Genomic DNA, 23243 nt, shown 5'->3' on the forward strand with positions numbered 1-23243 from the left:
CCAGCAGCAGAAGCGGACCCCACTAGTGGAGGCATTAGACAAGGAACCTGGCCAGCACGGACCAGGATAGCTGCGTGGCCACGAGAGTGGCGGGGGGCGAGACTCCGACCATTTCCCTCACCAATACCTATCACTGATCACAGCCGGACGGGGGTGAAGACCCTGAAACACCACTGGGGCTATTCCGAACTGAAAACGGAGGCAATCATCACCACCCCTGCACGAGGGATCGCTGTGGAAGGGCACTACAAGGGGGAGGGTCGGACCGGGTCCGCGACTCGGGTGGGGGGGGGGGGGGAGAAGAGGAGATAGCCACCTCTGACAACCCTGACCCCAGGGGCCGCACGGTGGTAGTCTCTGCAAAATCACTCCATACCCCCCTGATCACAGCCACGCGACTGGGACAGTCCCAAGAAACAGGCCTCGGAGTAGCTGGGGACTGGGCGCCGGATAGAAAGGCACCTGGTGACAACGAGGTGGAGTGACAGGGTCGCCCCGCCCGGAGCCCTGCGGAGGGTGAATAACCAGACAAGCCAAAGAGTGCCACGACCCACCCACCCCTGAAGATACTGCCGCACAGCCGCCGAAGGTGGAGTGGAGACGACCACGAGAGCGGAAACGCCAGGAGTATAGCCCTTACTAATCGAAGAGCTTCAAACGCAACAGGCGGCACCTCAGTAGCGCAGCCCGCCCCGAGAATTACTATGGGGAAGAGAGACACAGTGCCTAAGACACCGAAACAGGGTCCAATGGATAATTTTGCGACAACAAGGCCAGTTACGGAACAGCGTTCGGAAACACCTGGACCACTTACAGAAACAGCAATGCTGCTGGCGGCCATCCAAGCCTCCCGGAGTGATATCCAGGAATCGCGGGCGGCACTGGAAGTAAAAATCGGAGAAGTAGGTTCCGAGATAACGTTGCTGCGCCAGGACTTCCGAAATCTAACGGAGAGAGTTACAGTGGCCGAAACTAGAGTCACAGATAATGAGGCATTGATCACTGCATTAAAAAAGGACATGGCAGAGCTTCAGGCGTCGCATCGCCACCTACAATGGAAAGTTGACGATGCCGAAAATAGATCTCGACGCAATAACCTTCGATTTGTAGGTTTTAGAGAGGGACTCGAGGGGAGAGACATGGCCTCCTTCCTCCACACATGGCTGAAGACTACCTTCCCAGCGGCACAGTTCTCAGCATGCTTTGTCATCGAAAGGGCGCACAGGGCGCTCCTGGCAAAGCCACCGGAGGGGGCACGACCGAGACCAGTCATAGTGAGATTCCTGAACTATGCTGATAGGGACCTCATACTTCGAGAAGCCAGGAAACTGGGGGAAATCCGCTTCGAAAATGCCACGATCATGATCTTCACTGACTATAGCCAGGAAGTGTCCAAACAGCGCTGTTCCTTTGACTCTGTGAAGATGAAGCTGCGATCCTTGAATATAGCCTACATGCTCCTGTTTCCGGCAAAACTCAAAGTAATTTATACGGACAAAACCATCTTTTTCACATGTCCAGACGATGCCTGGCAATGGCTTGAAGAACGGCCTATCCTGAACAGTAGGGAGACAGCCGGAAGAGAAGCCATGGACAGATCACTAAGGGAAAAGACGCGCTGGGAACAGCCGAAACCACAACGTAGACGATCTGGAAGGTCAAGGGGGCACAAGCCGGCGACGCCTTATCAGACACGGGGTACCAACGAAAGGAGAGGGGGCAGATCGACGTCCCCGAGTAATACCTCGATAGCGGGCTCCAGGTTCAGCAGCCTGAGGAATGGCATCCGTTCTGAAGGTGATGAGGAGGACGAATCAGAGGAACAGGAATCCGGAAGGGAAGGTGAAGACGGTATTTGAGATTCAATCCACCCTCTAGTAACTGAAATACAGCTTCTGGAGCAGGACTCGTCGGGAAGGGGTCCCGCAACGGACACTCAGGACTCACATTCATGAGCACAGATCTCCGAGGGACAATGAGATAGCAGCCCGGTCTCCGGGACCACGCAAGTTGACACGCCCTCTTATGTTGTTTTCCTTGTTTATACAGTTGTTAGGTGTATGATGGGGAGGTTAAGTGGGAGGGCGACAGGCCTTCTCCCGCGGATGGTTCGGTCCCCGGTTGGGACGCAGCTGGAAGGGGGGGAGGTGGGGAGGGGGAGGAAGGGAGGGGATGGTTTTTCTGCACGCGCAAGTTGGGGGACCAGGGGAATTGGGGAGGGAGGGGGGTACCAGTTAAAAAACAACAGCACCACTCCATGCCACACCGTATGCCACCCTTACTCGGGAGACCCACTTGGAAGGAAGGAGGGAACATCCAATGGCAGACGCACTAGACAATGCACACACTGGTGATGCAGGAGTCACCATACTATCATGGAATGTGAATGGCCTAGGGTCAAAGATTAAACGAAGCCTGGTAAATGCCTACCTTAAAAGGTTAGCACCAGACATAATCCTACTCCAGGAAACCCACCTCAAAGGCAATCACTGCGCCTTTATAGCAAGAGGCAGGCACGTAGTACTAGCGCACGCAGGTTACACGACGGGCTCCAGGGGGGCGGCGATCCTTGTTCACAACTCCACACCGTTCACAACTACTCGTACATGGCTAGACCCGCAGGGGACTTATGCAGGAGTACAGGGAGTCTGGAGGAGGCGCAGGTACACAATCATATCGGTTTATGCCCCGCCAAAACTACAGGCACGCACCCTCAAGGCAATCACTGCGATCCTTCTGGATACAGCGGACACGATTCAAATAGTGGGGGGAGACTTCAATGACGTGATGTGTATCGCAAGGGACAGATCGGGGACACCACCCGCAATAGGGCACGACACACCACTAGCCCGGCAGATGCAAATTTTGGGGCTCACGGATGTTTGGAGATGGCTCCACCCTACAAGGGAGACATACTCCTTCTATTCCGGGGCTCACAAAGTATTCTCCAGGCTGGATTATATATTTACGTCACGACAGGAGGTCTCTGTGAATGATTTAGCAGAATACAAGGCACGGGGAATCTCAGATCACTCCCCACTGTATGCACACTTGGGACGGGAGAGGAGGGAAAGGACTGTAGAGTGGCGTCTGCCAGTCTGGGAGATCCAAACACCGGAAATAATAAAGGGTATCAGGGCAGACATAAAGGTATATGTAGCTGAAAACGAAGGCACGGTCCAATCAGGGGTCACACTCTGGGAAGCAATGAAACCGGTCCTCAGGGATCGCATACAGAGCAGGTTGGGAGAGGCCAGGAGGAAACACCAGGCCACGATCTCTAGTGCGGAGGTTTCGATCTTAGCCCTTGAAGCAGAATACCATCATAGACGGGAAGAGGCCATTCTTAGGAAACTGTTGGATGCACAACGACACTATAGAGAACTTGTCACTGGGGAAGCACGCACACAGGCGCTGGCGACGCTACACCGATTGTATGACGTAGGGGATAAATCGGGTAAACTTCTGGCGTGGCTGAGCAGGAAGGAAAGGTCAGCTAGATGGGTTGATAGGATTACACTGGCAGAGAATAGGTCGGCATGCACGGACGAGGCTATAGCGGAGGCTTTTGCAGCTTACTATGAAGACTTCTACCGGGCTAGGACTCTGGGTGACGAGGATGAAGCACGCTACTATATGTGCGACATGATGATTCCGACCCTGACACCTAAGGACGTCACAGATCTAGATGCAGAGATGACACTAGAGGAAATAGCAGAGGCCATAGCATCCCTGAAACCGGGGAAGACGCCGGGGCCCAACGGCTTCCCGGCGGAATTCTTCGAACGGACGGCCGACCTGTTACAACGTCATATAAAAACCTTATTTGTCGAGGCATTCCAGACGGCGGGCCTGCCGCCTGACCTTGCCTTGGCCACAATTGTCCCAATATACAAGGAGGGCAACCTAGAGACGCGTGTGCTTCCTACCGCCCGATTTCTCTCCTCAATATGGAGACAAAGATTCTGGCCACCGTCCTAGCTAGACGCCTTCGGAGGGTAATCTCGGATCTGGTACATGCGGACCAGTCTGGATTTCTCCCGGACAGGGCAACTAAACTGAATCTCCGTCGCACGCATAACTGGCTGCAGGAAATCCGAGAGAGGAGCGAGCCCCACTGGTTTCTCTCGTTGGATGCAGAAAAGGCCTTCGATGCGGTCCACTGGCCCTTCTTGCTGGAGACGCTAAGGAGGTTCGGCTTTGGCCCTAAGTTTCTAAGGTGGATTCAACTACTGTACTCCACCCCGAGGGCACGAGTGCGGGTCAATGGCAGGGTGTCGCGCGAATTCAGCATTGGTAGGGGAACGCGCCAGGGGTGCCCACTGTCCCCCCTACTTTTCACACTGACAATAGAAATCTTAGCGATCAGGATCCGTCGGAATTAGAGGCTTCACATGGGGGGAGTTGGAGGATACGCAGGAGAAAATTTCGCTGTATGCCGATGACGTCCTGCTGTTTGTTACAGACCCGGACGCCACAATCCCGATGCTGTTCAAAGAACTGGCTGACTTTGGTGCAAGGGCAGGCCATACGATTAATTGGCATAAATCGGTTTTATATGACCCGCAAGGTATGGAGCGGAGGGATTGCCTGCCAGAACTCCTCATTCACACCACAGAGGGCTTCCAATACTTGGGAGTGTACATAACAGTAGATAGGCAGCTCTCCTTTAATAATAATGTGGCCCGAATCATGGTAAGCGCAAAAACGGAAATGGATCGGTGGAGACAGCTCCCGCTCACTTTATTGGGCCGCGCAGCGCTATATAAAATGGTACTACTTCCGAAGTTCCTCTATGCCCTGCAAAATGAATACTATCCGTTACCTATTAAAACTTTGAATAAAATCCACTCAGACCTACGTGCATTCTTATGGCTGGGGAAACAGCCGAGAGTGGCCTTAAACACTCTGCAACGTCACCAGTACAGTGGAGGGATTTCCCTTCCCAACTTAGAAGCATACTATTGGGCGGAGCATCTCACTCTGATAAATGAATGGCTCCATGCGGCAATAGATCACTCTACCTACGCACTAGAAAGATCGAAATGGTCCACCACTAATGTGCTATTCTACCTGTACGTAGGGACCGGAAGGAAGCAGCTCCTGCCGGCCACACAGATTATACTGATCGCGTGGCATAGGGCGACCAAACGCATGGGATGGGACAAGCGGCCCACCCGGCAGACGCCACTATGGCACTGCCGATGGCTGGATGAACTCAACAAATTGAAAGGCTTCCGACGTTGGGATGACATCGGCATTTCAACAATAGGGGACGTGATTACAAGGGGAGAGCTTAAAACATTTCACGCACTACAGCAAGATTTTGGCTTACATAACACACAGTACTACAAATACACGCAACTGAGACATGCATGGAGGGCGCAAAATATCACTCGGACAGACATCCCAGAATACGCGCCACTGGAGGGTAGGTTACTGCAGGAACAGATAGGGGGAGGGGCGGTATCCCTCACGTATAGAACGCTGACCTACAATATGCTAGGTACCTTACAAGACTTACGAACCAAATGGGAGGCAGACGCCGGGGCCATGGAAGACCTAGATTGGGAGATGGTTCTTATGCACCCGCGCGAGGTAGCGATTAAGTCTAGGCTTCGCCTCATACAGCTGAAGGTGCTACACAGAGCCTATTTCGACAGGGTACGCCTTTTTAAAATGGGGAAGGTCACAGACCCAGCATGCTTGAGGTGCCTTCAGAAGGAGGGCGACTTTTATCACACACTCTGGGGTTGCAATGTCATACAAACATACTGGGAAGAGATATTTGTGGAATTGGATGGGATACTGGACACTACTCTACCGCGCGACCCTAAGCTGGCTTTATTGGGTTTGACAACAGAAGTGGACCTGGCCCGCCCCCTGATCATCTTTCTAGTGCTGGCTCTGGTGGTGGCAAAAAGAGACATTGCACGATACTGGGGTGCGGCCAAACCGCCAGATTTAGAGGAATGGAGGAGAGGACTAGACTTCTACATGGCGGCAGAGAGAGTGACATATAAAGCCAGGGGCTGCCCAAAAAAGTTTCGGAGAGTATGGTCAAAGTGGAGACAATACCACGGATTGGAGTGAAGCCCCAGAGAACTTGAGGGGGGGCCTTGGAGGAATTGCCGGGCAGCACAGACCCAACGGAGGTGATTGGGGGCGGCAATGACATAGACTATATTACATAACCCAGTTAGGACTAGTGGGTGACCATACGTCGGGAGAGGGTGGGAAGGATCGGGGGGGGGGAGGTGGGGCATGGAAGTGGCTGTTTCGGGGATTACGTGTTTCATTTCTTATGTACCTACTAGGAGTTCTGCTGAAACCCCACGTTTGTACTTAATTCATGGGGAATCTTGGGAATCTAGAGACAAGAAAATGTTGCATAACTGACGGGCATTGGCCGAACGTTGAAGCCGGTCCGTGTAATTACCTTTTCATTTGTGATACTTCTGCTGCAACAATAAAAAAGTGTTTAATAAAAATCAAAACATGAATAAAAGGTATTATAATTTACAATGCAAGGAGCTCAAACTCGCGCAAATGCAAGACCTATTGCATTGTAGATGCTTGTTTTAAAAGGTCTTCAGAAAATAAAAAAATGCAACAAGTCTGCCACAACACAACGGATCTGCTGTCCTTGTTTTTAAGAGTTATTTCTGCTGTAATGGTTCCTTCCATGAAAGCAGGACACACTTCAAGTAAAACACGGATTAGCAAAGCCAAGAGGTTTGGCATTGCCCGCCAGGCTTTTGGGAATTCCTGTTTTTCATGGTTTTTGCAAAACCTTATTATTTGGAAGCTGCCAGGCACTCAATCTAGAAAAACTGCCTAAAGGCTAAAATGTTTTTTGTTTTCCAAAAATGTACACATTGCCATAGTACTGTCTGGAACTGAAGTGATCTACTTGTGTGGGGATGAGCTCTTTGGAAAAGGGCATCATGCTGTAACTCATAGTGAAGTCTGCCATGGCTGAAGTGGGTCTGACGTATTGCTTCTTGATGCATGCACAAGTACGTTGAACAAAAATATGAATGACGCATCCACAGACAAATGGATGAAGTGTGGCTGAAAACTCCCATAGGTTACAAAGTCATACACATATGTTTGGTGAAATCAAAAGGTCTAGGCTAACAGACCTAAAGAACAAGTTACTTACCTTCGGTAACGCTTTTTCTGGTAGATACAGTATCTGCCTGTGGATTCCTCACCTTGTGAATATCCCCCTTGCGCCAGCAACGTTCGGAAAATCCTTTGTAGCACGACGACGTCATAGGAGCACAGCATCGCGCGCGACTCCGACTGACGTCACCGACTCCTTATAAGGCCCACGTCGGCGTGATGACGTCAGTTCCGCCCTTTTTTCCGTGCCTTCAAGGCACCCGGACGTACCAACGACTGTAAATATACAAATATACAGTGTACACAGTACATACAAATCAAAACCGCACACAAAGTGCACAGCAAAGGTATCAAGAACCTGAATGATAAATACATAAAACCAGGTATAGCAGAGCGGACAACGGGGAGGCGGGTGGGTCAGTGAGGAATCCACAGGCAGATACTGTATCTACCAGAAAAAGCGTTACCGAAGGTAAGTAACTTGTTCTTCTGATAGATACATCTGCCTTGTGGATTCCTCACCTTGTGAATAGAGTCCCACAGCAGTCCCCACTCCCTGAGGAGGGTGTCCACTCTGCTATACCAGGAAATCTTGGAGGACAGAGCGCGCGAAGTGGCCGTCCCTCCTCACCTCGGTATCCAAGCAGTAGTGCTTCGCGAAAGTGTGGAGAGAGGCCCAAGTCGCGGCTCTGCAAATGTCCTCAACAGGAACACCTCTAGACAATGCGGATGTTGCAGACTTTGCTCTAGTAGAATGAGCTCTAATACCCTCAGGAGGGTCCTTACCCGCCAGGGAGTAGCAAATCTTGATGCACAGGATTATCCACCTGGAAAGTGTGCGGTGTGCACCGCTATGCCCTTCTTGCAGCCAGCAAAACCCACGAAGAGCTGATAGTCAATACGATAGTCTTTAGTCCTATCAAGATAGAAACTGACAGCTCTCTTTGGGTCCAAGCGATGAAGCCTCTCCTCCTCCTTGGAAGGGTGTGGGGGAGGATAGAAGGTAGGAAGAGTAATGGATTGTCCTAGATGGAAGGGAATTACCACCTTAGGAAGAAAAGCAGCCCTGGTCCTGAGAACCATTCTTTCAGCATGAATGGTCAAGAACGGGGGCTTGGAACTAAGAGCCTGAAGCTCACTTACCCTCCTTGCCGAGGTAATTGCAACCAAGAAGACCGTTTTAAAGGATAGAAGCCTCATGGGACACTTGTGCAAGGGTTCAAAGGGAGAACCCATCAAATAGGTTAACACAAGATTCAAATCCCAATGAGGAACAACAAACGGAGAAGGAGGGAACTTATTAGTGAGACCCTTCAAAAATCTTAAAACCACAGGAGACTTAAAAAGAGAAGGCTGATCCGGCAAACAGAAAAATGCCCATAAGGCTGAAAGATACTCCTTAACCGTGGCAACAGCAAATCCTTGCTGCGCCAGAGAAAGAGCAAACTGCAAAATGTCAGCCAAATGAGCCTTCAAAGGGTCAACATCCCCCTCCCTACACCAAGAGACAAATTTAGACCACCTATACGAATAGATGGACTTAGTGGAGTCACGCCTGGCAGAAAGAATGACATCCACCACATCGTGAGGGAGAGAAAAGGAATTCAAGTTGCCCCGTTCAATCTCTAGGCATGAAGGTGTAATGTCTGGAGGTGGGGGTGTAGAACTTGCCCCTCCATCTGAGAGAGGAGGTCTACCCTGAAAGGGAGACGGAGCGGCGGGTGAGAGGAGAGGTGGAGAAGGTCCGTGTACCACACCCTTCTTGGCCAATCCGGGGCAACCATAATGACTTGGGTCCGGTCCTGGCGAATCTTCCTCAGAACCCGAGGAATCAAGGGTATGGGAGGAAACGCGTAAAGGAGTTGCTTTCCCCAACTAAACTGAAACACGTCCCCCAAAGCTCCTTGCATCGGATACTGGAGACTGCAGAATGACAGGCAGTGAGCATTCTTGCGAGTGGCGAACAGGTCCACCCGAGGAGTCCCCCACATCTGAAAGATGTCGTGAACAACCTCCGGGTGAAGCCTCCATTCGTGGTCAGCAGAGAACTGCCACCTAACAACGTCTGCACGAACGTTCAGAACTCCGGCCAGATGATTTGCTATCAGACAAATCAGGACCAGAGACGCAGAGCCTCTCTGCAGAGACACTGCGACCCTACCCCTCCCTGCTTGTTGATGTACCACATCGCGGTCGTGTTGTCCGTCAGGACTTGAACCGACTGACCGCGAAGGGAAGGGAGGAAGGCCTTGAGCGCCAGACTTATCGCCCGCAACTCTAGAAGGTTGATATCAAGCAACCTTTCCTCCGGAGACCAAAGACCTTTGATCTCCAGATACCCCAGATGAGCACCCCACCCGAGAGTGGATGCATCCGTTATCACTGTGGCAACCAATGGAGGTAGATGGAAAGGCTTTCCCTGAGACAGATTGCCCTCCACGCTCCACCATGACAGATCCACTGCAGTTTCTCTGGAGATCCTCACTGACTCCCCAAGATCTCCGTTGTGCTGATACCACTGCCTGCGGAGTCACCACTGGAGTGCCCTCATATGCCAGCGTGCATGGTTGTCCAACAGAATGCAAGAACCCATCAGACCGAGCAGACGAAGGACCTTCAGGACTGGAACAACAACTCCATTGTAGAATAAAGGAATCATTTCCTGTATGTCGCGAATCCTCTGAGGTGGAGGGAATGCACGACATACAGTAGTGTCCAGTACCGCACCTATGAACAGGTTGCGCAGGAAGGGCACCAGGTGAGACTTGGGCACGTTTATCGAAAAACCCAATCTGTACAACAGCTGCGTTGTCACTTGCAGATGAAGGAGCACCTTCTCCGGCGACTCTGCTTTGATCAGCCAGTCGTCCAGATAGGGGAACACAGGTATCCCCGACCTTCTGAGATGCGCAGCCACCACTGCCATCACCTTGGTGAAAACTCGAGGCGCAGTAGTAAGTCCGAACGGAAGGACCGCAAACTGGTAGTGCTGCGATCCCACCGTAAAACGGAGATACTTTCTGTGCGACTTCAGAATGGGGATGTGAAAATACACATCCTGCAAGTCGATCGACACCATCCAGTCTTCTTCCAACAGCGCGTGAAGAACCTGTACAAGAGTAAGCATTTTGAACTTCTCGTGCTTGAGATAGAGGTTCAAAATCCTGAGGTCCAGGATTGGACGTAACCTGCCATCCTTCTTGGGGATCAGGAAATACCGGGAGTAGCACCCCTGACCCCTTTCCTGCTCTGGAACCACCTCTATCGCACCTTTTCGGAACAGTGCCAGGACTTCTTCCTGCAGGAGAAGCAGGTGGTCCTCCGAACAATAACCTTGGCAAGGAGGGTAATTGGGAGGGAACTCCTGAAAAGGAAGTGCATACCCATTTTCTACGAGATTTAGAATCCAAAGATCTGATGTAACCGATTCCCAATCCCGTAGAAAATGAGTAAGCCGACCCCCTACCGGACCCGCATGATCCAGAATGGCGGATCTAGGGCTGCTTTACTGCTGAGGGTGGGGGTTGACTGTTGGAGGAGGAAGTAGAGGAGGAGGAGGCTTGGCGTCCACGAACACGGCCCCTTTGTTTACCTCTGTACGATCTATACAAAGGGTTCTGCTGCTGCTGGCCTTGTTTATAGGAACGAAAAGTGGATCTACCAAATCCCCTAAACTTCCTAGTGGCAGAACCTTTAGCCTGAAGGGCCAAAGACCTTGCCGTTGCTGGCTATCTTTGAACCTCTCCAAGGCTACATCCGCTTTTTTCCAAAAGAGGCCTGTCCCGTCAAATGGCAAGTCCATTAAAGTAGATTGTACATCTGCCGAAAAATCCGAAGATTTCAGCCATGCGGCCCTTCTGATGGCAACGGTAGAGCCCATAATCCTGGCAACAGAATCCGCCGTGTCCATGCCACTCTGAATTACCAAGCGGGCTGCAGCCTGAGTATCAGAGACTACCTCATTGAAGTTCTTTCTATCATCCTCTGGAAGCTTAGATGATAACTGTTTCACAGAGTCCATCAATGCATGAACATATCTCCCTAGCAGGCAAGTAGCATTGGTAGATTTTAGAGCCATGCTACCCGAGGAGAAGATCTTTTTTGCAGACTGGTCCAATTTTTTAGAGTCCTTATCTGCCGGCACCTGAGGAAATGAACCTGCAGACCTGTTGGAACAAGCGGCCTGCACAACCAGACTCTCCGGAGAAGGATGTGAAGAGAGAAACTCAGGGTCACCAGGTGCCACCCTGTAACGTCTAGCCACCGACCTGGAAACCGCAGGAGCAGACAAAGGCCTCTTCCAGACCTCCATTATTGGCTCAGTCAAAGCCTCAGTGAATGGAAGCGTAGGCTCTAGAATAGATGAAGGCGAGTGTAAAACCTCCGTGAGGATGTTTGGCTTGTACTCAACAGTAGGCAAAGTCAGATTGAGCAGATCCGCAGCCTTCCTAATTACAACATGGTAGGGTGCCACGTCCTTAGATGGTGCATCAGAAACTGATGGCAAACCCCACTCATGAGAGAGTTCCAGGCCACTAGCACTATGCAGCTCCTCAAAACAGTCCCCTTGATCCAGACGTTCTTCTTCTACTTCAGAATCTTCATACCCCTTTTCCTCCAAGGAGGCGCTGAGCCCTGCGCCTCGACCACTCCCTGCGAACCGAAGTCGACGGATCCGGTAAAGACTCCGATGGAGCCGGAACCGGCGTCGAACGAGGAGCCGGGGCAGCTGGAGGACGAGACTCACAAACCGGCGTGGCACCTCGATCCAACTCACGAGGTCGTTCTGGAGCCAGCGAAGCCGAATACGGAGTCGACGACCTCGGCGGCGCCGTACCGAGCCAAGGAGCATAAGGCGCCGGCATGAACTGCATAAAAGGCGCCGAAGCGTAAGCCTGAGGGACGCCCAAGTTATAAGACAACGGACCCATGGGACCAGCCGGTGCACCAGTGGGGTACATTGCCCCCGCATAAACGCCAAACATAGCATTAAGGAAATGCGAGGGGTTCTGTCCAGGACCAGGAAAGGGAGGGTACGAACCCATCGGCCGCTCCGAAGGAGGCTGCTCCGGCATCGGTTCATCCTGGCCCTCTTGATTCTTAGGGACTTCCACCGGAGACGGAGCCCGAGGAACCTCCTCATCTCCTTCATGCTCCGAAGAATGGTGCGACTCCGGATCCAGTTTTTGCTCCGGAACCGGGGAACCTCCAAGAGACTGCAAAGGAGAAGGAGACACGAAGTCTTTATGACGTTTGAGACTTCCTCTTCGAATCCGAAGACTCTTTGCCAGAGTGATGTCTAGAGCTATGCTTCCTCCTCTTGTGCTTCTTCTTCGAGGAGCGCAAAGCATGACCCGAAGCTGACTTGGATCCAGACCTCGACCTCTCTCTGGACCTCGACCTCACTCTGGACCTCGATCTCGAAGCCGATCTCGACTTCGATCGCGACTTCTGTCTCGACCTCGAAAGTCTGGACGTCGACCTAGAAGACATTCCAGCCTCTCTTCCTTTCACCTTTGCAAGTAGAAGCTTAGCCTCCCGCTCTCGTAAAGCCTTAGGGTTCATCTTGAAGCAGGATCGACAGTTTTTAACATCATGGTCCGATCCAAGACACCACAAACAATCGTCATGCGGATCGGTAATTAACATCATTCGGGCACACGATCCGCACTGCTTGAACCCCCGTCTTCCTCGACGACATCCTCAGCGAAGAAGAAACACTCAACAGAGAGAAACAGTAACACGAAATAGTAACAAGTCACTATCTGAATCACAGAAGATCCCAGAAACCGTTAGCGTCGACGACGCGGAAAAAAGGGAACCGACGTCATCACGCCGACGTGGGCCTTATAAGGAGTCGGTGACGTCAGACGGAGTCGCGTGCTCCTAGGACGTCGTCCACGCCGGCGTGCTACAAAGAATTTTCCGAACGTTGCTGGCGCAAGGGGGATATTCACAAGGTGAGGAATCCACAAGGCAGATGTATCTATCAGAAACAGCTAATTGTTCTGCCATTGGTTGCCAGCCACTTGCCTAAGGAGAGGAAAGGATTAAAGAAAGAAAAAAGAAAAAGTAAACGCAGGCAAGAAGAAAAGAGAGAAGGCAAGAAATAATGGAAGGAATGAAAATGAACAAGGAAAGAAAGTAGGCAAAAAGAAAAGAAGAAAAAATAAAAAGGAAAGAAAGAAGAAAAGAAGGAAAAAATAAAAAAAAGGGCTAGAAAGACTGAAACTGGAAGGAAAGAAAGAAAGAGAAAGAGGGAAAAGGAACAAAAAAGATAGGAAGGTAGGTAAGAGAGAAAGAAAAAAAGAAAGAAACAAAGAACAAAGAAAGAAGGAAGAGCATTACAAAAAGTGTTGCAAGTGCTGAAAATGAAACATGATAAAAGCTGGTTTTATTCCTGGGGAACGCTTATTAAAAAATCATTGGTGAAATAGGGTCCAGAATAAATGGTTTGCGTACTGCATGATTAGTAAAAAGAGGATAACTAAATACAGAACAAATTCAAATGGATGCTGAGAAATACCAGCGGTCAAATAAACAAACACACTCCGAAACACATTCACAATATCATTGGCAGGAGACCAGAACTGATAAAGCATGGAATGTGGCCTGCGCTCACATCTGGTATGAAGCAGCATTCTTAAACCTCAGGCTATACATACAAAGGCAACACTAAAGTCATTATAAGGCAAAAACAAATACACTGGCACTGAAGAGAACTACCTTGTGTGTGGATGTGCTCATTGCAAGAGAGCAAAATGAAGTCACTGAAAGTGAACTTAACCAGTGGCTAGAGTAGGCTGAACCATTGTCCCATGCTGTAGTGGACTGAAGCAAAATGTGAATGACAACAACAGACCAAAGGATGAAGAGAGGTGGATGATAAACATATAACTTTAGCAAAATTAAAAGGTCTTGGCTGAAGCCAGACCTAAAAAGACCCTACTTTCCCTATGCAAAACTTTAAATGGGGCAAGTTAGCCACTGCAAGGCCAATGGGAGTCACCATTCCAGTCTCACAACTAAATGGAAATCAATTCCATTTCCTATGTGCTGGCTTGGGGCTGGTTTCAATTCTGCCAACAGTTTTTATTTACACTTTAAACTTATTCTGTATTACTCCCTACACATTAAAAAATATATTAAAAACATTAACTGTTTATTAGTTTAATTCCACAAAACCGATGTTTTTAGTTCTAGACATGCAGCTCAATTACATCAAGTCAAGCACTTTCCAATTACAATAACTTGGCTTGAATTCATTAAAAGTACCTCAGCCCTCTTTTAATCTCCCATCCTCTACCTCCATATATTCGGCATCAATTACAGCTGCTTCAGTTACACTACAAGTTCCAACAAACTTCTATTTCATATGCTGATCAGTTATACAAATTTTCAGACACCTCATTATCAAATGCTCCGCCAACCAATATGCTGTGTAAACCAACACCAAGGAGCGCGAGGCATCTTCTCTGATCTTATGAAGCTTTCTTGAAAGCCACAATTTAGTTCACTACTCTCAATCCCCTGCAATAATAAGAGCTGCTCTCTCTAACCTGGCTAAATGGGGAGTGGAGATTTGTGTTTGCTTTGTCTTAATTTCAGCTATGACAGAAGGCACCTGACCTAGCATCTAAGAGAAAAGGCACAAGTTCAAAGATAACCCACTAAATTTTATTATGCAAGCAACATACAAGATGTTTCTTAGAGATAAGTTGGGTAACTTTGTCACACTTTATGAAAATGGTCTGAATACAAAATATGACTATGCATTTACAACAGAACTGACACCATTTAATAAGTGTGGGCAGAAAAAAGGCTTGTGCACCTATGAACTCAAAAGTTAAAATAATAATCTGATCTATGTCTAAGAGCAACTGTATTTCACAGCAGGAAGGCCACTGACAAGACTACACAGTATGGTTCGTAATTAAAAAAGTAGGACGGCGCGCAAGGAGGGTGGCACAAATAAGGATTTCAACCTTTTTATCATCTGGGGTACCTTCCATTTTTGAAGGATTAGTTGCTAAAAGAACCCTTACACAAATAACTGGAGTCAAAACGATGCAGAGATTTAGGAACTACATTATGGAAAATATAACATAGGAAATACAAAGAGATATTAAGATGGTAATTCTAAGACATGAAAAACTCAGACCAGATAGTACCTACATACATTACATCAGTCTAGACCAGTTCATCTGGTTTTATAAACACAGATGCAACTGGCCTCAATATAAGCTTTGTGTGATGGCTTATGCTTCCAAGATTACCTGAGCCCCAGTGAGGGTGGCCATGTCCAAAATTATTTCTGCGCCCAAATCCTTGCTGGCATAAGCCACTCCATCGGCCAGCACCAACCGGCCTTCCGCGTCAGTGTTGTTTATTTCTACACTTCTGAAAAATTAAATGTAAGAAACAGAAAACTCCAATAAGCAATACACCAAGAACCCAGGGTCTATCAATCAACCAGCAAGCAGAAACGCATGTGGCACTTATGGCATAGGAGGACTAACTGGTAAGGTTGGTCAACAAATTTCCAGTAAGCTAACTGTGTCTAGTTTCATAGTTTGTCAGCCCCTTCCATTTTGCTACATGTGTTTTCAATTTTCTTGGGCCGTAGAGGGCTTCAGTATTTCTCTCAAACATAGTTACTGAAACATAGGCACTGTACAAATAGGAATACCAAGGTTGCTGGAATTTCTTTTTTCTTTTTACAACTGCTAGGATAGTTTTTTTTTTGAAAATCTGTTTATTAGCATAGTAAGCAAAGCAGTTACAGAAATTACTAGGCCCAGTAGGAGGCAAGGTAATACAATCGTGTGTCTGCTTAGAACAAATAACTGCATAGGTCTCTTGAGTTTTCATTTTGTTGATGACTATAACCGTTGCAATTAAACAAACCCCGGTCAAAGCAATCCCTCCCCCACCCTCAACCAACCCACCCGACACTCTCACAATAAACATATGTCTGAATGATCATTAAACTGGGCCACCCATGGTGCTATAACATGTAGCTTCATCTATCTGCACACATTGTTGGAACGAGGCAAAGGTCAGTGATTTGAGGGTCCTCGCACCCTATCGTAGCGCACCACAGTCAGTGATAGTGCATGAAAGTCCGGCTAAGGACACATTTATTCTAAAATCGGCGAGCCACACGTATCCCCGTCATCCCCTTCATCTCCTGTTTCAAACATTCCCAGAGTGGCAAACCAGTCCAGCGAGATTGCCGTTTTCCGCAGACCTCTGCGTTCCTCTCGCTGCAGTGCCTCTCCCTCAGCCTTACCCCATCGTACCACTTCCACCTTCCATAGTTCAGGGTTGGGAGGTTTGGGTGATTTCCACCTCATCGTAATGGCCCGCTTCGCCAGCAACAGGGCCAGGTCCGAAAAACGTGCCGCCACGGTTCTGGTGCGTTGTGAGGGTCCCAACCCCAGTAATGTGTATTCTAGTGTAGTATAGCTGGACAGAGCACCCGCTCTCTCGAGTGACTCATGGACCGTGGTCCAGTAATAACCTAATTTGGGGCATTGCCACAGCATGTGCATCAGTGATGCGTCCTCGGTGTCACATCGGGGGCAATTGCTTTTCGCATCAGGGAACATCACATGTATGCGGTGCGGGGTCAGGTAGGCTCTATGTAGCAGCATCAATTGAATGAATTTAAACTTGGGGTTCCTTGCTACCTTCTTGGGAAACTGTAGTATACGCTCCCACTCTTTGTCCCTCAGGGGCCTACCAATATCTCCTTCCCAAGTTTCCCGGAGTGGCGACAGAGCGAGTGCCCTCCCCTTCCTGATGCCAGCAGCGAGCCATTGTGTCAGGTGGGCACCCGTGCCCATTAGGTAGTGCATTGTGATGAGAGGGTTTGTAATAGGCTCCTGGCCCTCAGGGGACCACTTATGTGTTATATAATGGCGAAGGCCAGCGTGTAGAAGGAATGTGCCTCTATGAACTCCATGGGTGGTTCTAAAATCTTCAAAGGACAACAGGTGCCCCTCTGCAAACAGGTCACCCACATGCGACACTCCCGCATCATGCCATTGCTCAAGCGAGTTCGCCGTAAGCGTTCCCGAACCCAGCGGGATGCCCAAGAGCGGGATTGTGGGCGCATAAGAGGTATACTTTAATGCCTTCCGCCAGTAAAGTATCGCTAGTCTGAGTAGAGGTGGGGTGTCTCTCGGTATATCAGAGTTGGGCAAAAGCAATGTGTGTATCCTTCCCAATTCATGTGCCCCACCCGCCATATTGATATCCTGAAGGTTGCGACCCGCCACCCAGAAGGCCAGCCATTGGAGCTGACACGCATAGTTGTAAGCTCTAAAGTCCGGCAGGCCCATGCCGCCGGCGTCAGAGGGGAGCTGCAGCTTGGACAGACCTATACGTCTGCGGCCGTGCCCCCATACAAGTTCAGTGAGTAGAGTGTCAAGGGTCTTGAATGTCGCCGCTGGGATCAGGTACGGCAGATTGGTGAAGTGGTAGAGAAGACGGGGGAGCATCACCATTTTAGATATCGCTACTCTGCCGGGTATTGAGAGTGGCAGTGTGAGCCAGAATTGGATCTGCGATGTCAGTGCTCTGATGGCCCTCCCAAGGTTACCGTCAATCATCGTGTCAGCTTCCCTATAAATCTGCATCCCCAGGTATCTGAAGGTGGTTTCAGCCATCTGGAACTCGTGGGGGGCGAAGGGCAGGGGGGTGGTCAGGCCTGTGGTAGCAAACGTGAACCCATAGGACTTGGATTCGCTTATGGTCAGGCCAGATATCGTTCTAAAGTCCTCAAAGACCTGGGAAACAGGGCTCAAGTCGCCCTTCAAGTCTCGGAGATACAATATCATCCGCGTAGGCGGACACAATATGTGCCGCCCCATGCTGTAGAATGCCATACTGGGGGGCCATCAACCGGAGTTTACAGAGCATAGGCTCGAGAGCAAGGACGAAGAGGAGGGGGGAGAGTGGGCAGCCCTGCCTGGTGCCCCGTGAGATAGCTATAGGGGTTGAGGTACGCACTCTAGCTGTGGGGACGGTGTACAGCAATCGAACCCAGGCGAGGAATTCAGGTGGAATCCCAAATTTAGACAACGTGTCAAACATATAGTCCCACCTAAGGGAATCAAATGCTTGCTTCAAATCTAGGGATATGCAGCCTTCAGAGCTCGTGTCCTCCCGGTCTCCGAGCATAAGCTGGGCCAATCGCCTGAGATTCATGGCCGTGTTGCGGCCCGGAACAAAACCACATTGGTCCGAGTGGATCAGCTGTGGTACGTATTGCACGAGCCTTGACGCCAGCACCTTGCTCAATATCTTGGAGTCAGTATTGAGGAGGGACAGGGGTCTATAGTCGGCCATATGTAGCCCTTCTTTAGCGGGTTTTAAGAGGGAGGTGATTAACGCCTGCATAGACGATTGTGGTAGGGCGGTAGTCCGTAGTGCTTCCAGATAAACAGTGTGTAACCGGGGGGCCAGAAGGTCTATGTACGTTGCATAAAAGTCGGCCGGTAGGCCATCTGTACCGGGGGTCTTGCCCTTTGGGAGAGCTCGTATTGCCTGCCTGATTTCAGCAACTGTAATGGTGCGCTTCAGGTCTTCGGTTTGCCTGCCAGTGAGTCGAGGTAGGTCCAAGTCCCTCGTGAAGGCCTCGAATGCCACCTCGGGAAGGGGCTGTGGGGGGCTGTACAGCGTGGTGCAATATTCCCTGAACGCCGTGTTAATCCCAATTTGGGTGGTAGTTGGGCTGCCCGTCTGGTCTAAAAGTTTCAGGATAGGGTGACTAACTGGGGAATCCCGTAATAGGCGGGCTAGAAGGGGACCAGCTCTATCTGCCTGAGTATGCTGCCTATTCGTGTATTCTCGATAGTCTAGGAGCCTCTGGTCTTCTAGTAGCTCTGCATGTCTGATGTGAGCCTCTTGCAGTGGTGTGAAGGGTGCATTTGTGCCGGCAGCTTCATTCTCTAGGGATGCTAGCGAGCCCTCCACCTCTTTCAGTTGATTGATTACCTCCCGTTTCCTGCCCACCCCAGCGGCCATTGCTGCCCCCCTTAGACAAACTTTAAAAGCGTCCCATTCCACTTGACGGGTACTGGCTGTGTTCACATTTGTGGAGAAGTAGGTTACTATAGCATCGGACAAGGAGGCCCGGAATACCGAGTCTTCAAGGAGGTCTGGAGACAATCTCCAAGTTGGGATGGGGGCCAGCCGCCTGCCCCACTGCCAGGTGAGTTCTACGGAGCTATGATCGGACAGAGTTTTCCCCATGTGTTGGGCCTGGACAATTGAATCCGCTACGGAGCGGGGGCAGAAAATATGGTCAATTATGGTGTGAAGCTGGTGCGGTGGGGAGAAAAAAGTGTATTCCCTCTCCTGTGAATGTGTGCTGCGCCATGTGTCTGTCAGGTCCCAGCCCTCGGCCCACCTCGTAAGAGCATCCGCCTGTTTCCTACTCTCAGCTGCCTGTAAAGGGGGATGTGACCTATCTAATGTAACATCGAGCACAGCATTGAAATCACCCCCAATAAACCAGCGATAATCAGCCCAGTCTGCAAGTACCCCATTCACTGTTAACAAGAACTCCGATTGATTTGAGTTTGGCGAGTACACACATCCAAATACAACAGCATCCCCATCCAACAGCCCCCGCACAAATACATATCGGCCCTCATTATCGATTCTTTGCTCTAACACCTGGAAGGGGACAGAGCCACGGAACCAGATCGCCGCTCCCCTTGAGAACGCAGAATAGGAGGTAGCAAAAAGTTGCCCCCTCCATTTCTTGCGCAGTTTCAGCAGCGTTCAAATGTGTCTCTTGCAGGCAAGCAATCTGTGTCCCCCTGCGGTTAAGCTGGGCCAAGAGTCTATGACGTTTCTGTACTGCTCCCATGCCACGCACATTCCAGGTGCACAATTGGTATTTATTAAGCGGCCCCATAACCATTTGTGTGATGCGGCCCAGGGAAACACCCGGGTGCCCATGTTAGTTCTGCTTTGCAAGAATGTGAGAGTGCCATGAGAACAAGTAACCCCTGAACAAGAAGGTCCCCAAGCCAACGTGCCCGGGAGCCAAACCGTGGTGCCCAACGTGGGCACAAGTCAGTGAAGTTCGTGTGCATACCGGGGGGTGGCAGGCCTCCGTCGACTGTTACTGAGCGGCCTGCATGGGCTAGTTAGCCCTCAACAAAGTGGGTCCCCCATGCAACCCACCACATACGAAAAGGGGGGGGGGGGAAGTTCAGGTATACGTTACCACCCGGAGGGGATCATACTCGCAGCAGATCAGAACTCCCCTGCCATCTGGGCTGTAATCTTCGGAAACAGCGGCAAGCTGTCTACTGACCCAGACACCTCCGTGTGGGTGTCGGTGGTGGCGGTGTGCCCATCTTCAAGGGCTTCCGCGTCGTGAGCTGCCAATGCCTCTTCTGTCAGCTGCTGTCGCGGAGTTGATGACGAGTGACCTTCCTTTCGAGTACTAGGAGAGTGCGCCTTCGCTGGAGGTCCGTGGGAAGAGCGATGTCCCGAGCTGGGAGCGTTGTTCCGTCGGTCCGGTGGGCTTCTGCGGTCGCTGTGGTCGTCGCCGCCGCGATCCACAAACGGGTCCTGTGAGGTCGGTGGCGGCAGAGTGACTTCCATCCATTCCTCCGCCTCCTCCGGGGAGTCGAAGAAGTGAGATTTATTGTCGTGTAGAATTTTAAGCCGGGCAGGGAACAGAAGCGCATATTTCATATTCCTGTCTCTTAACTTGCGTTTCACACCCATGAAGGTGGACCTGGCGCACTGTACAGTGGGCATGAAATCAGGGTAGACCGAAATGTTCTTATCTTCAAAACGTATCGGTGCTTTCTCTCTGGCCGCACGCAGGACAGTGTCGCGGTCTCTGTAGTGGAGGAGGCGCGCGATCAGCGGACGAGGAGGTGCCCCTGGTTTGGGGGGCCGTGGCGGCATCCTATGCGCCCGTTCCACGCTGTACAGGGCCGTGAGGTCCTCTTGGCCCACCAGCTTCCGCAACCAGTCCTCCACGAATTGGGTGGGGTTCCTCCCCTCGCTTCTCTCCGGAATGCCCAGTATGCGGACGTTGTTGCGGCGCGCTCGTCCTTCGGCATCGTCCACCCTGTCCCAAAGTTGTTTAAGCTGTTTTTCCACGCCCTCCAGCTTCGCAGAGTGTTCCGTCTTTGTGGCACTAGGTCATCCAGCGCCAACTTCTGCTCCGCCACCCGTTCCGCCAACTTGTTATGGTCAGCCTTCAATAGGGACAGACCAGTCGTCATATTGTCTATGCGCGATTCCAGGGCTTCGCGCGTATTTCATTGAGGATAAGGTCCAACTTTGCGTCCTGAGATCCTTTTCCAGTCGGTGGAATAATGTCCATATTGGAGGAGGCCAGTGGGTCCTCGGAGCCCGTGGACTGCAAGTCCGCCGCAGCGCCCTGGTCATGAGTCCTGTCCCTGTGTTTGCCCATGGCTCTCGTTAGCAGGGTGGCTCTATGAAGGGCACAGCAGACTGCCGTTGCCCACTCAAGTGTCAACTCAGGACGCCGGACCGCGTCCACCGAGGGTTCAAGGAGTGGCGGTCAAAGGTGGCAGTTGTGTAGACCCCAGGGCTGGCAGTGATTGCGTGGGGTCCCTGAACGCGGCGTTGGTATCAGGAGGGACGGCGTCCCACTGGGGGGTCTCGCGGACAGGTGCACCCCCGGTTTCCCAGAGGACAGACGGAGGGAGGTAGCCGGACCACAGCAATTGCCAAGCGAGTCGCTAACCCCCAGCAGGAGCGTGACATGCGACCGGACCGGTGTGCGGTGGCAGGGCTGCAACGTACGCGCCACTCTTCCTCACCGTTGATCGGGGTTGGTAGTCTGGTGTCCGGTGTCTGCTGCCCGTCGTCCGCCGCGAGGTGTGCCAACTCCAGCCGTGCGCCACCTCGTGCGGGGTCTCCGCACCGGACCCGCCGGCTGGCAAGTGTAGGGTCCAGTAAGATGCCACAGCACAGGCCCGGCGACACTGTCCGTCCCGGCAACAAGATGGCGCCGGCAGAAATGTGCCTCAGGTCCGCAGTGTCCGGAGAGGCCCGGGGGGAGCCGGGCCCACAGCGCCGAAGTTAGGCGACCGGTGCCGCACGCCCCGCAGTCCGGGCCAGCGCGGTAGGGAACAGGCGTACCGGAGACTTTGCAGGCGGGCGGCGAGCTGGCAAGCCGGTCAGGGGGCACCCTCGCGCGATCCGCAGGCCCCCCCCCCCCCCCCCCCCCCCCCAGCCGGGCGGCCGGACAGTCCTCAGCAGCAGATAGGGAGGCAGCAGGGTCGCCGTTTGAGCAGGGCACCTCTTCGTGCCCCGCGAACTCGGCCGGTGTCCGTCACTGCACTCGGCGCTGGGTCCCGATCGGACCGCGCCAGCCGCTATGGGTAGGCCGGGTAAGCCAACCACTCGAGCCCGGGCCTTCACAGAGTCCAGTAGGCCGCAGCCAGGGTCGATGTTGTAACGCGCCCGTGAGGCGGGCTGAGTGGGTAAATACCGCTCCGCTTCAAGCAGCACCCCCCCGGGGGCCTCCGGCACAGAAATCAGGTGGGCTGCAGGTGGGGGTTTCAGGATAACTAGCAAGTATCGTGGGCTACAGACGGAGCTCGGGAACTATCCGTCCACCATCTTAGGCTCCAGGCCACTCCCCCCCAACTGCTAGGATAGTTATCTGCTGTCATGTCACATAAATCAAATACTGACTGAAGGATCAATACTCGTTTTAAAACAGTGCTATTTTCCATAGTAAAGCTTTCCATAAAGCAAACAGTAGCCCTGCCAACGATTTTCAATGCCTGGAACCAAAGGTTCGCATTTAGAAACTAGATGTACATTTCTCATAGCCATCTATGGGTTCACATGACTTATTTTATATGTATTCACCAAATCTGAATTTGCACTTGTAAAGGAATGTACACTTACACAAGAACATCCGATGATTGTGTAATAATAACTATGTATAATTAAGACTGCAGCGGTAGGAGCAGGAATTCCTTGGCTTGGCTGAACTGGAGTGTGGCAACACCCACAAATTTCTTAGTTTGTAGTTGATCACAAATATGTTTCCTGTCCACCCTGGAAATGTTTGGAGATCAGTCCCTTTCTAGAGT

At 51.2% G+C, this 23243-nt stretch overlaps 1 protein-coding gene across 2 annotated transcripts in view; it reads right to left on the reverse strand.

The window, feature by feature from the left end:
- Positions 1 to 23243, reverse strand: part of NPEPL1 (aminopeptidase like 1) — a 96749-nt gene that overhangs the window by 24780 nt on the left and 48726 nt on the right. For both annotated transcript variants that reach the window (XM_078651843.1, XM_078651844.1), the window contains exon 9: positions 15405 to 15528. In XM_078651843.1, coding sequence (XP_078507969.1) covers positions 15405 to 15528 — 124 coding nt within the window. The remainder of the gene's footprint in view (positions 1 to 15404; positions 15529 to 23243) is intronic.

Source organism: Lissotriton helveticus, chromosome 7 (assembly GCF_964261635.1).
Source record: "Lissotriton helveticus chromosome 7, aLisHel1.1, whole genome shotgun sequence".
Lineage (NCBI taxonomy): Eukaryota > Metazoa > Chordata > Amphibia > Caudata > Salamandridae > Lissotriton > Lissotriton helveticus.